Source organism: Thunnus albacares, chromosome 23 (assembly GCF_914725855.1).
Source record: "Thunnus albacares chromosome 23, fThuAlb1.1, whole genome shotgun sequence".
Classification (NCBI taxonomy): domain Eukaryota; kingdom Metazoa; phylum Chordata; class Actinopteri; order Scombriformes; family Scombridae; genus Thunnus; species Thunnus albacares.
In genome coordinates, this window is record NC_058128.1 from 19,267,607 (window position 1) to 19,279,999 (window position 12,393).

General features: G+C 40.4%; 1 protein-coding gene across 4 annotated transcripts; it reads left to right on the plus strand.

The window, feature by feature from the left end:
* The first annotated feature begins 1,864 nt into the window (after positions 1-1,864).
* pfkfb3 (6-phosphofructo-2-kinase/fructose-2,6-biphosphatase 3) lies at positions 1,865-10,805 on the plus strand. Of its 4 annotated transcripts, XM_044343459.1 has the most exons (16): positions 1,865-2,260; positions 4,343-4,471; positions 4,670-4,766; positions 4,888-4,954; positions 5,068-5,142; positions 5,224-5,280; positions 5,406-5,530; positions 5,619-5,826; positions 5,914-6,060; positions 6,153-6,257; positions 6,367-6,496; positions 6,592-6,719; positions 6,964-7,152; positions 7,516-7,538; positions 8,117-8,167; positions 9,217-10,805. In XM_044343459.1, exons 1-16 carry the CDS (start codon positions 2,182-2,184, stop codon positions 9,221-9,223), a joined length of 1,617 nt encoding a protein of 538 aa, XP_044199394.1. In that variant the 5' UTR covers positions 1,865-2,181; the 3' UTR covers positions 9,224-10,805. The 4 variants fall into 4 exon arrangements, with proteins under 4 accessions (XP_044199394.1, XP_044199396.1, XP_044199395.1 ...); XM_044343461.1 differs by lacking the exon at positions 8,117-8,167 and having other exon boundaries at positions 1,967-2,260; XM_044343460.1 differs by lacking the exons at positions 7,516-7,538; positions 8,117-8,167 and having other exon boundaries at positions 1,968-2,260.
* The last annotated feature ends 1,588 nt before the right edge of the window (positions 10,806-12,393 follow it).

The window sequence follows — 12,393 nt, forward strand, 5'->3', positions numbered from 1 at the left end:
CGTTTAGATTAACATCTATTTTTAGGGAAACATTGGCCATGACAGACAAGCAGTTTATCCTCCTGAGACGAAATATTATCCACAGTAAATCACTGTCCAAGTCTCAGCATTTGTTAGACAGAATAAAAATCAGAAAACAGTAAGAGGTAAAAACAGAATTTTAAAAATCTTAGTTGAATTTGCACTTTAAGTTGAAGGAATGTGGTAATTGCATCCTCTAAAGACCCAGAAACTGCATGTGGGTTTCAATCAGCTTTATCTAAGGTAAAGTTTAAAAGTGTTTTACTATCAGGGCAAACAACACATACAGGCCACGTCTGGTTTCACAACTTCAGTTTCTCAGCTCAGAATTCGGACTGTGACACGTCTGAATCCTTCAGGTGGAAAGATCATAACCTGACCTTGATTGTACAAGTTCAAGTTTCTTTTCACTCCAGTTAAAACTTTGAACTATCTTCAGGTGGTCGACAAGAGGGAGGTTTTTACTCTGAATGACAAACTCTATGAGGTAGTAACAGGAAATCAGTTTGAATTTCATAAAGGTTTTTCGTAAAGGTTGGAGAGAGTTCAGGGAGTTTGCAAGTAAGTCCGAACTGAGGCAAGGGAGGAATTTCAGTGCACTGTAAAAAGTTGAGGAAGCTAAAGTATTAAATATTTTTTATAGTAAAGCCAAACATAAAGGCCTTTCACTGTGGGAAATATATTACTCCTGTAAACATAAAAGCATGGAAGTCCCTTATTGTTTAATGAATAAATCTTTTCACATACAGCACTTTTTGATTCATAGAACAAAAATTAAAAGGACAAACTTTGAATGAGGTCATGATAAAGTCAGTAATGAGCATCATAGATAAACTTTAAGTCACTAGCAAATAACAAATTTCTTCCGTTAGGATTCTGTGACCTTCATACAGCTTTTTAATGTTTGATATTTTAGATTGTGTTTGAAAAATATCGAAGAGTAATGGATCAGATGGTCTGTTTATGCATCTTAACTCTTCATGAGGCTCAGGTTGAAATTGCAAACCAGCAGAAACACAGTGAGCTGTTATATTTAGTCTCTGTCCAGATGCTTTTCATTTTACAGACAGTACTAACACCAAACACTGGACTATATAGGCCATTTATTATCTTCTGCTGAGCCTCTTTTAATATATTCATCATGGAGAGGTTCTGCCTCAACATTTCCCTTTAAGAGTCTTCAGTACACTTAAATGAGAACATGTCTAGTCTATGCGGTGGTCTTGTAAGTTTATACAAAATCGGCTTATGTTTAAATATGACTCAATGGGACAATCCAAGATGAGGAAGCAGAGTGAGTTGATGTGAAGTTCCGCATTTTTCCTCCAGGTTTCATCTCACACTCACAACTGTATGTTGAGCAATGTGTTGAAATTAGAATAAAATGTAACTACATCATATAAAAAAAACAGCTCTGGTTTGAAGCAATAATTTATCTTTTCATGTCATAAAAATAATGATTACTATTATTCTAAAATAGTATTTATTAATATTAATAAACACAACCACCATTTCTCTTCAACTGCTAATAACTTTAATGGAAACATTTCCAATGTAGAAAACACACTAAATACAACAATATGACTATTGCTACCACTGCCAGCCTTAAAACAATAAAAACAAACAACACATGGCCACGAAATGTTTGAAAATGAACCAATTTTAAATATTTTAAATATAGACGAAATAGCCTATACATTACTGCTACTAATCATACAGATTTGATGAACACAATGAGGTGATTCATTTGAAAAAGTAAATGACCTATAGGCACTAAATACTAATATATAGCCTAATCATAGAAATTAAAATTATCATCCTAACAATAAATACCACAGAGAGGCGCTGTGGCTGCCTATGTGTGTGTGTGTAAGTGTGTGTGTGTGTGTGTGTGTGTGTGTATGTGTGTCGTCACCACAGTCACGTTGTTTCCCGGTCGGGTGGGGTTAAATAGCTGGTGTGCGCAGCAGACCGGCAGATAAACCCGGCTCAGCGCGCTCTGTCCACAATTGTGAGCAGCCCGGTTCACTCCGCCTGAACGGACGAGGCTCCTGCTCGAACAGCCACCGGCTCTTTTTTTGACGTGGTGTTTTTTTTCACCTCCCCGGGATCTAAGCGACTCGGTTCCCGTGTCCTGTACGGTTCTTTAGTCTTTAAGGAATGCCCAGAGAGCTGACCCAGAACAGGATCCAAAAGATCTGGGTTCCCACTAAGGATGACAAGCCGGCCCCCCGGAGAGGTAAATACTAATAATATTTTTATATATTTCTATGTGGAATAGATAATATAATTTAATCTAATACTAGTTTTCCTGAAGTATAAGTTTGTATGTGACAGACTATCGCTGTATTTCTACATAATTAATAATTTTAATAACAATAAATTTAATTTGTACCCAACTTTTCATTCATAGTGAATCTGAAAGTGCTACAACATTAAAACATGCAACACACAACATGAAGAAAATGTTTATTGTAGTCTGATACAACCACGTGGAGACTTATTAGTGTTTCTGTGGAGTTCAAAGGCGCTTTTTAATCTTTTCACTTCACTTTTTTTTTTTAAATAAAAAATCCCCGGAGAGCTACGCATAGTCTACTTTCACATCCTCACTTATCGATAGATCAGTGGTCTTCATCAGCACGCACAGCACGTAACGACCCTCCAACTGGGGCATGACGAAGCTCTGGTCTCCATGGTTACCACAGTGCCCCGCAACCTGTGCGTGATGCAGCTGAAAGCGCACCGTTTTCTGATTGGTCAGCCGGCAGCGCCTGTGCATGGTGCGACCCTGCTGCTGCTGCTGCTGAGGCCTCGTTTCTGGCTTTATACCAAATAAAAGACAGGGAAGAGATTATTGATGAGGAAAAACAAGCATTTAACAGCTTTTGAAGCAACTCATCATCACATTTTATTCCTAAACTGTGACTGAGCTCCATTCTCTTCTATTTCTGCTTTATTGGATAGTTTTTATAAACGCACAAAGATCAAATCTCTGCAAATTTAAACCAATGCTGCTGCTTCTTTTAGCCCCATTCCTGAGAGAAATAATACATTTAATTTCTACTGCACTTTTCATTCATAGTGAAACTCAAAGTGTACAGTGTTAATTATTAAATCATGATAATAAGATTTAAGATTAAAAGCCTTCTTGAATAAAAAGGTTTTTAGGCGTTTTATAAAAGAGACCAGGGGTCTGTTCTGCCTTTAGATGATCAGGAAGGCAGGAATTTATTTTTCATGACTGATGAGATTTCTGTTGACCTGGATTCACTGTGGTCACCTCTGCTGCTGCTCATTGATTATTGATGGGCGACTTTGGTTTACTGATCAATGAGGAAAGAAGAAAGCTATCTGTGCTGGAGGGCTGCTTCTCCCTCATGAAACAGCTTTTGTGAAGACAAGGCAGATTCTGAACCCAGTGATGGTTTCAGGTCTGATTCAAAATTCAGAGTTTGACTGTATAATTTGTGTTTTTCATAAGGAGGAAAGCTAAAGAATTTAGCGAATTATGGCCTGAGGGATGCGGTAGATGAGATGAAGGGGATGGAGGAGAGGAGAGAGGTACCAGATGTCTGAATGTCCACGTAAGAGCTTGATCCATTTTTCCGTTGAAGCATCGTGGCTCCTGTGTTGTGGAAACAAGATTAGTGCGTGATCACCGCTGATGCTTGCAACTGCAGTGATGGAGAGGAACGAGGAGTCTGCTCACCTGGTCCAAAAGTTTGGAGAAATTTGACGTTAAAAGTGCCAATAAGAAATCAAAGTTATGCTTCAGTATGCAGCAATTTAGTCACCATTTCACTTCCCTGCAGAGCATATTTTTCATGTAGAGTCAAATCCTCCTGCACACCCACTCACTGTGGGATTCCAGGGCAACACGGAGCAGCCTGCAGTGACATATCTATGATATCAAATCTCCCATGGGCCTCGGGTCAGGTTATAGTATATCTGAGCAAGTGAAAACAACTCATCCCAGCTGGTGGAAGCCCCGTCATATTGAAGCTTGCAAAAGTGAGTCAGATGTGCAGCGAGGTGGAAATAAAAGTCACGAGCCACGTGCTCGCTGACTCGCTGAGTCAGCGTGGGGAGAAATGAGATTATATGTGCAGAGATGATTTTAATAAATAAATTCAGTCAGGTTGCAGCTCTTGGTGACCAGTCGTTATCGGTGCCAGCGCTCTGGCTGCTGGTTGTAGTGGACTCAGGTTGCAGGCAGCGCACAAGATGTTCATTCTGGCCTCTGATCCTCTCAGTGTGTTTTTTTGTAAACAGGCCTGTTGTCATGACAATTCCCTTCCCTTGCCATCCCTCTCCGCAGCGGCTGGCGCCCCACACTTCGCCAACCCCCCCACGGTCATTGTGATGGTTGGCCTGCCGGCTCGGGGCAAGACGTACATGTCCAGGAAACTTACACGCTACCTCAACTGGATTGGCATGCCCACCAAAGGTACACACCACTCACACACACACACACACACACACATATTTTAACACTTGCTCAGTTTGTTCTGCAGCTTATCAATTACACAATGACACTCCTTGTTCTTTCATTGTGTTTTGCGTGGCAATATAAACTCGTGTTTTCACCTTCAGGATATCATGTTCATGCTTGTTGCCTCTTCCTGTGTGTGCGTGTCTTTTGCAGTCTTCAATGTGGGAGAGTACCGCAGGGAGGCGGTTAAGAATTACAGCTCCTATGACTTCTTCAAGCCTGATAATGAGTGTGCCGTGAAAATCAGGCAGTAAGTCCCGCACGCACACACACACACACACGCACAATGAGAGTAATCTACTGTATTTGTGTTGGGTTTTTTTTGGACCATAAAAAGCAAAATTAACATCTCCACTGTCTTTGTTCTTCAGGCAATGTGCCTTAGCAGCTTTGAGGGATGTCAAGTCCTATTTAAAGGATGAAGGAGGCCAAGTAGCGGTGAGTTTCTTGTCGTGCATCACCCGTTTTATAACATTCTGTCCTCAAGTGATGTGCAAATCAATATTCTTTGCATCCCATCGTCTTACAAAGACACTTCATCTTTTTTTCAGGTCTTCGATGCCACAAACACGACAAGGGAAAGGCGAGAGATGATCCTCAAGTTTGGCAGCGAGAACGCCTTCAAGGTCAGTGTTACTATGGTGACCTGAGGTATGACATTACCGCCAGTGCAGCAGCTTTCAACAATGTCTCCTTTCTCTACCCAGGTCTTCTTCATCGAGTCTGTCTGTGATGATCCCAGTGTCATCGCATCAAACATCATGGTAAGTCACAATGATGATGTCACAGATGATGCGTCCCGGTGCTGTGCAAAAAAACATGAAAAATATTAAAACTCTCTGGCTTCAGGCGTGTTATTTGCCGTCTGACAATCTTCCTCCTTGTGCAGGAAGTGAAGGTGTCCTGTCCAGACTACCGGGACTGCAACAAGACTGATGCCATGTTGGATTTCCAGAGGAGAATTGAATGTTACAAAGCCAGCTACCAACCTCTGGACCCTGACCAGCATGACAGGTAAATCATCGGCACTGATTCTGCCATGTCCAGTACAAACTAATACAAAATAGTGGCTCATCCCGTCCTGTTCACTCTCTTTCTCCAGGGATCTGTCCTTCATCAAAGTGATAGACGTTGGTCGCCGCTTCCTCGTCAACCGGATCCAAGATCACATCCAGAGTAAGATTGTCTACTACCTGATGAACATCCACGTCCAGCCCCGAACCATCTACCTGTGTCGGCATGGAGAGAGCACGGACAACCTGGAGGGACGGCTGGGCGGTGACGCCGGCCTCTCGCCGCACGGCAAACAGGTAGGAACAGTAGCAGAGAGGAGCGTAGATGAGAGTAGATGATGAATTGATAAACGTCAGGTTTTGAATACTGTTCCCTCTCTGTAGTTTTCAGCTGCCTTGGCTCGGTTTGTAGAGGAGCAGCAGCTGAAGGATCTGAAGGTTTGGACTAGCCAGCTGTGTCGCAGCATCCAGACCGCCGAGCATCTGGGAGTCCCTTACGAACAGTGGAAGGCTCTCAACGAGATAGACGCAGTGAGTGTCACTCTAACATAAACTCTTACACCATATAACTCTTTTTGTTTTTGCCGAACTGAAATATTATACACTTGGTGTGTTGTTTTTAGGGAATGTGTGAGGAGATGACGTACGACGAGGTGAAGGAGAAATTCCCAGAGGAGTTTGCACTGAGAGATGAAGATAAATACTACTACCGCTACCCTGCTGGAGAGGTATACAGCCATTGAACACCTTCACAATCCCAAAATACAGAGGAGTAGGATTCCTGATGTGGTTTCAAACCAACTTACTAATAAAAAAATCACACCTTCCTGGTTGCAGTCCTACCAGGACCTGGTCCAGCGATTGGAGTCAGTCATCATGGAGCTGGAGAGGCAGGAGAATGTCTTGGTTATCTGCCACCAGGCCGTCATGCGCTGCCTGCTGGCCTACTTCCTGGATAAGAGCGCAGGTGAGTACTACAACTCCCATTAAGCCCTCTGATTTAGACAGTCATTCTGTGTTTGGTGGCATCCAACATGTTTTTGTGTGATTTGCTGTTTGCAGATGAGATGCCCTATCTGAAGTGTCCGCTCCATACAGTGTTGAAGCTCACCCCTGTGGCCTATGGGTGCAAAGTGGAGTCCATCTCTCTGAATGTGGAAGCTGTGAACACCCACAGAGACAGACCAGAGGTAATACATGATTCACTGAATACTGGGAACTACGGAAGTGAAGTCACATCCTGTATAACATTCAGATCCTAGTGTTTATTAACAGTAAAGGAACTGGATATCCTGATACATTTCTCACACTGCACATTTAATCTGTTCTTACAAAAAAACATTCCCCATAATGCTCCCCTGCAGTGCTTGATTTCTTTTATCAGAGTTTTAAGTCTAGTATGATGATAAAGTGTTATCTTTGTCACCCCTGCAGGAGGTGAAGAGGGGTCCTGGCACCTTGATCAGGAGGAACAGCGTGACTCCTCTGACCAGCCCCGAGTCAAACATCAAGAAACCTCGCATCGATGACCTGGACGAGGCTCCGATTCAAGAGCTGCCCCCTTCTGTTGCTTCCCTGGCCCTGTGCAGCCCCTCACACCTCCCTCTCGCCCTGGCCGGACAGGTGGGTTCATCATAAACATGCACAAAAACATACTTTTTTACATTTTCAAGCACTGCGTTACTAGGATACAGTGGGTTTTTTAAGGCCAGTACCCAAAAATTTAGACTTCACATCACAAGAGGCTGATATTTCATGCCAAATTGGTATATTTTCAGGGAAGATTTGATAAGAAGCTATTGTTTCTGTACAGAACTATCTTGAGCAACATTTATGACATCATGGGACAAAATAAAACAAACAGGCTAAAACATTTCCTCCATCTGTTTCCTTTTTGACGGCTTCTTTAGTGTCTGCACGTATGTTCACTCACTTGTTTCCCATCTTCTTTTTCTCTGCTGCCTTCTCCTGCTCTGCACCTTACAGCACTGGCTGGGCAAAGTTTGCCTGTAAGTATTCACTCTGTTCAGTATCTGTGGCTGTGTCACTCTTTTTTTATCTCATCCTCTTCCTGTTGCTGCATCTTCATTTGCATGGTGTTCACTGCTGATGTTTCTTTCCCCCACTAATATGTAAGTGAGAAAAGCAAAAAAGTTTATACAAATATTGGCAAATTTACATATTTTACCTTTAGTAGGTACATTTATGTACCTTGTATTAGCTCTATTCATCACATTTATCAGTATTTATCATGATAAATGCAACATATTTCAGTAAACTAAAACATTTTGTGACAGTATGTTCTTATTAGGACACTGTTTTACAGTGAATGTGTTCTAGACTTAACTAATAGGAAATGATGTCTCATACTGAAGAGTAGCAGCACTGTTTCCTGGCAGTGAGGGAAAAAAAGACAGGCATTCATATTTGCTCCTGGGAAGCTCTTCTCTTCCCAGTTTACATTCCTGTGATTCCTGTCTGCTGTTGTCACTACAATGCTACTACTATTGTACGCTGATTCATGCTGACTGTCCTGTTCTTGTCTTTGTGTTTGGTTTATTTTTGGCCTGTCTTGTCCTGCTTAAAGACGAACCAGCCTCCATTATCTGAAAGTGGTTTCTCTCTTAGTCTTTCAAAGGTAAACACACTGTAGAGGCTTTGCTGTTGCTTTGTAGCTCTCCCAACATTTGATTCAAATATATTCTAAATATCTGCCAACCAGACTAAACCAAGTTGCTGTGGCACAAATAACTCTTAAGAAGTTTGTACTCCCAAATAATGTGAGTTATTGAGGAACTTAGGGCGATTCACTAACATGCAAACAGGCTCATTTAGCAAAGACACAAATGTAGCATGCTAATGCTAGCTTCCACTAGTTGCATTAGTTTTGTGCTAGGTGTGTTAGCTTGTTTTCTTGCTAACAAGCTAACACAGCTTTTAGCACAGCTAACAAATTGATTCACACACTATATTAAAAACAGTTATATCATTATTTATCTGTCCAAAAGAGACAGGCATGTTTAAATTTAAAGTTTTCGAAGAGCTGCTAGCTGTTATTACCCAGGGACGTCCAACATGGCAGCGTATTGGATCCACAATGAAAGCCATTTGTAGATCAGAAATGACTTGTCATTGTTAATTTGGTTGTGTTTATTGCCAGTTTAATATTGTCCGTTTAAGTAAAGCTGGGTGTCCTCCAGATATAACCATAGAAAATCAAATAGTGCTTGAGTGTGTACGATAAATGAACCTACAAAGTCATGAAACTCCATTGACTGTGTGAGGGGAAGCGACATGTCGGCGCTAGTTTTGCTGGCGCAGTGGAAAAGTGTGGATAACGCCACTGGATGTGTGAGAATCTTGTCAGCTTCATTCATAATCACTTGAGGATTAACTGGGTGGCGGCTCATTCAGCTGCAGCAACCTGTTCACACACTCCTGAACTCAGCGCTAGTTTTCACGCCCTCTAAAAATATCAAAGCAAACCAGGGCCCAAGGAAACACAGGTGATGTAACTTGTGGTTTAGGGATTACACTAAATGAGAAAGTATCATTTGGCCAGGGGACGTTTATGCAAGAGTCAGTTGTGTTGTTGCTGACGTCCTGGCAGCCATATGTGACGTGTTTTATAGTTTAATACAGAATTAAGTGTTAACATTTTTGGTGCATGTCTTTGTGTGTTTGCAGAACCTGAAGAGGAACTCATCTGGCCGCCATGACGTCCTGCAGTCCTGCCAATGAAATTGCACCGTTTGGTCATGTGACTCAAGAGGCCAGAAAGTGGATCACTGACAAAGATTCGCTGAAAAAAACTTCAAACAACAAGGAAACGCAAAATTGAGAATTTTTTTTTTCAATATTTCTCGGCCTGTAAAGTCTAATGGAATGAATCTTGTATCATTTTGTCCGCTACGGATGCAAGTTACTGTACCTTTAATCCTTCAAAACAGGCCATGGTTATGTAATTGCTGTCCTATCAGCTATTTTGTGAGATATTTATGTTCAAGGTCGATTTCATTTCAAAGCCAAACTCGTAAATTCCCCCTCCCATTGTCCCTCTGAGACTGATGAATCTGTGTTTTCAAGGAAACTTTAGAAAACCTCTTGTGTATAATTCGTTCTTTCATTCAGATTCAGAGGAAAACTGTGACTCTTTCGAATCTAAAGTCATTCCTGTTATATTTCACAGCTCAGTCAGTTCTCTGGATTACCAGTTTCTTCTGGTTAAGCTTTTTTTTTTGGAGAGACCACACCCAAATAGAACTTTTAGCTCTTCCTTTTTCAACCATGTAATTATGGTTGCTTTAACGAGATGATGGGATGGTATTTAGTTTACATTGTAAACTCTTTGGCACTTCTTTGGAAGCACTGGCGTTTTTCACGTGCACTTTTTTCTAAAATGTGTGTGAAGGCAGAACGTTGTAATTTAATTGACTCTTTTGTATGCGGATGCGACAAAATAAGAGATTATTTTGCACAGTGGGGATACATTTTTATTATTATTTTTTTTGGTTTATGTGTCACTTTAACTTTTTAATTTTCATGACTTCACTGTAACGGAGGTGATTTTTGCCGTAGAGTGCCTGTAGTGCTTGTTTTGCAAGCCCAACGCCGCTTCTCTTGCTATTTCTGTGGACTTAATCGCTGGAGGAGAGGCACCACATTTCACCTAATTACTTCACATATCATTTCAATATTTTACTTTTCATGTAATATTTATTTTTCATTGTGTTTAGTTTCAATGCTACAGAACATGCAGATCATTTAAACAGAGTTCTGTTCACTGATGGGAAAGTTTATTTTCTTTTTATTTCCTTTTGCTGTCATTGTCTGCTGCGCACAAATGTAAGCACCTATATTTTTCTTACAACAAAGCGTGCTGTTAATAATATCTTTGTAAATGTTAGTGTACATACAGTATAACTGGAGATGGATGGGAGATGACTTGGAACTCTCTTGGGAGTCTTTTAATGAACGTGTGTGTAATAAGTGTTTTTGTACTAATGTGTCGGGACTGAATGGAAAGCATAATCTTTTGAGAAAGAAGCTGCTGCTCCTGTCTCTCAGTAAATCTTTTAACATGTTTGCTTGAGATACTTGAAATTTGTTTTTTGTAAAAACTGTTTTATTATATTCTTTATTTATTTTTATGTAGTTTTTGGATGACTGCTTGGAGCGAGAGGCACCTTCTTAAAACCTGAGGACTATGCATGAGAGGACAGTATGTTGTATAGTTGATTTTGCATCTGCTGGACCAATAAATTCACTACAAATATGCATTTTACCTTCTGTTTTCATTGGACCAAATCCAACATTACTATTCCGCCAACAGGCTTTCCTTGTGTCCTTTTATGGAGCCGATCTGAAGCACACATAATGTGTGATGCCCATTCACAGGATTCATGAGTCACACAGACTGTCGCATGTTGCTCATCAGGATAATTGTGACTGGGTGCATTCAACATGTTGCTGTGAAATGACATCAGAGTGGATAACAAAACATCCCTCTCTCCAACAAAATTGAGCACACAAGGAGGTAATTGTACTCAGAAGTATAATGGTGATAAATTAATGCTCTATGGCAGATTTTTAAAAAGAGCACTGGTAAAATATTAACTGTTGATAACTCGGTCTGTCAGTCGCTTCACCATTTTGGTCCAGACGGGAAAATCTCAACAACTGCTGGGTGGACTTCTGTGAAATTCATTGTCCTCAGAGGATGAAGTCCACTGACTTTTCCTTTATCGCCACCATAAGGTTGACATTTTTGTTTTTTAGTGAAATTCCTCGACATTTGGTAAAGATATACAGTACATGGCCCATTTGATAAATTAAGATAGGCTACGTATGGGTTCCCCTGACTTTTCACTTATCCAGCAAAATATGTTTACATCTCCTTGATGGATTGGCACAAAATATTGTACATATGAATCCTAATGACTCTGGTGATTCCATGACTTTTTTCTCTGGTGCCAACATGAGGTTGACATTTGTGGTTTTAAATGAAATGTCTGGACAACTGTTGGTTTACCATGAAATTTCAGTCTCATAGGGCTGCTAGCATTGTTGTAGACAGTTAGACTTATTACTTTGACAAATGTTTTGACATTTTGTGCACAGTGAAGTACAAATTCTTGAACTTGGCTGTATGATTGCATAGCCTTTTACAAACCATGTCACACAAAATTTGCCTTAATTGATTTTCAACAAAACTCCAGAATGGCTGTCTGAATCTTTTAGTTAACATTACAGGTGCTAGAGGGGAAAATGTTCAGTCTATCCAGATACACGTCTGTACCAGGTTTCACAATGACAGGTAACACAGCAGTAGTGACTCTGTTGTTGTGGCAACCAAACCACATGAATGAATGAATGAACAAGTTCTGGTTTTGCATTGAGTTTTCAGGGTGAAAATTAAAAAAGTTTGAGTACTATTAAAATATTAAAAGCCAATGTTTGTATGCATTTCTGTTTTATCGTTTGTGCAACTTAGCTTGTGTGTTTATGAGGCACACTGGCCTCCTTTACAGCTCATTTGTATATAAAGATGAAGCAGATTAATTCAATTTACCCTTGATATTCAAATATGAAAATGTTTTTCAAAATTTCCCTCACTCCCCTCAAGTAAATGACCTGATACTTTTATTGCTTCCTGCTTTGGAAATATTTTTCCAAAGTGGTGAACATTTTTGGCTCAACAGCTCCTGAGCTTGCTCCAGAAAAAATCAGCAAAAAATCATTTAATGTAGTGAGTTTGCAAAACTTTTAATAGTATATTAGTATATTTGCAAATTCCCTGGTGATTCATAGCCCTCGAAAGATGATAACTATGATTTTGGTGACCAACTGAAATTTCATATGGTA

Excerpts from the sequence above, each read along its gene's own strand:
- pfkfb3 (XM_044343459.1), top strand. The coding sequence starts at position 2,182 with ATGCCCAGAGAGCTGACCCAGAACAGGATCCAAAAGATCTGGGTTCCC. Across the intron at positions 5,827-5,913 it reads TCTCGCCGCACGGCAAACAG|TTTTCAGCTGCCTTGGCTCG; the intron begins GTAGGAACAGTA and ends CCCTCTCTGTAG. Across the intron at positions 6,061-6,152 it reads CTCTCAACGAGATAGACGCA|GGAATGTGTGAGGAGATGAC; the intron begins GTGAGTGTCACT and ends TGTTGTTTTTAG.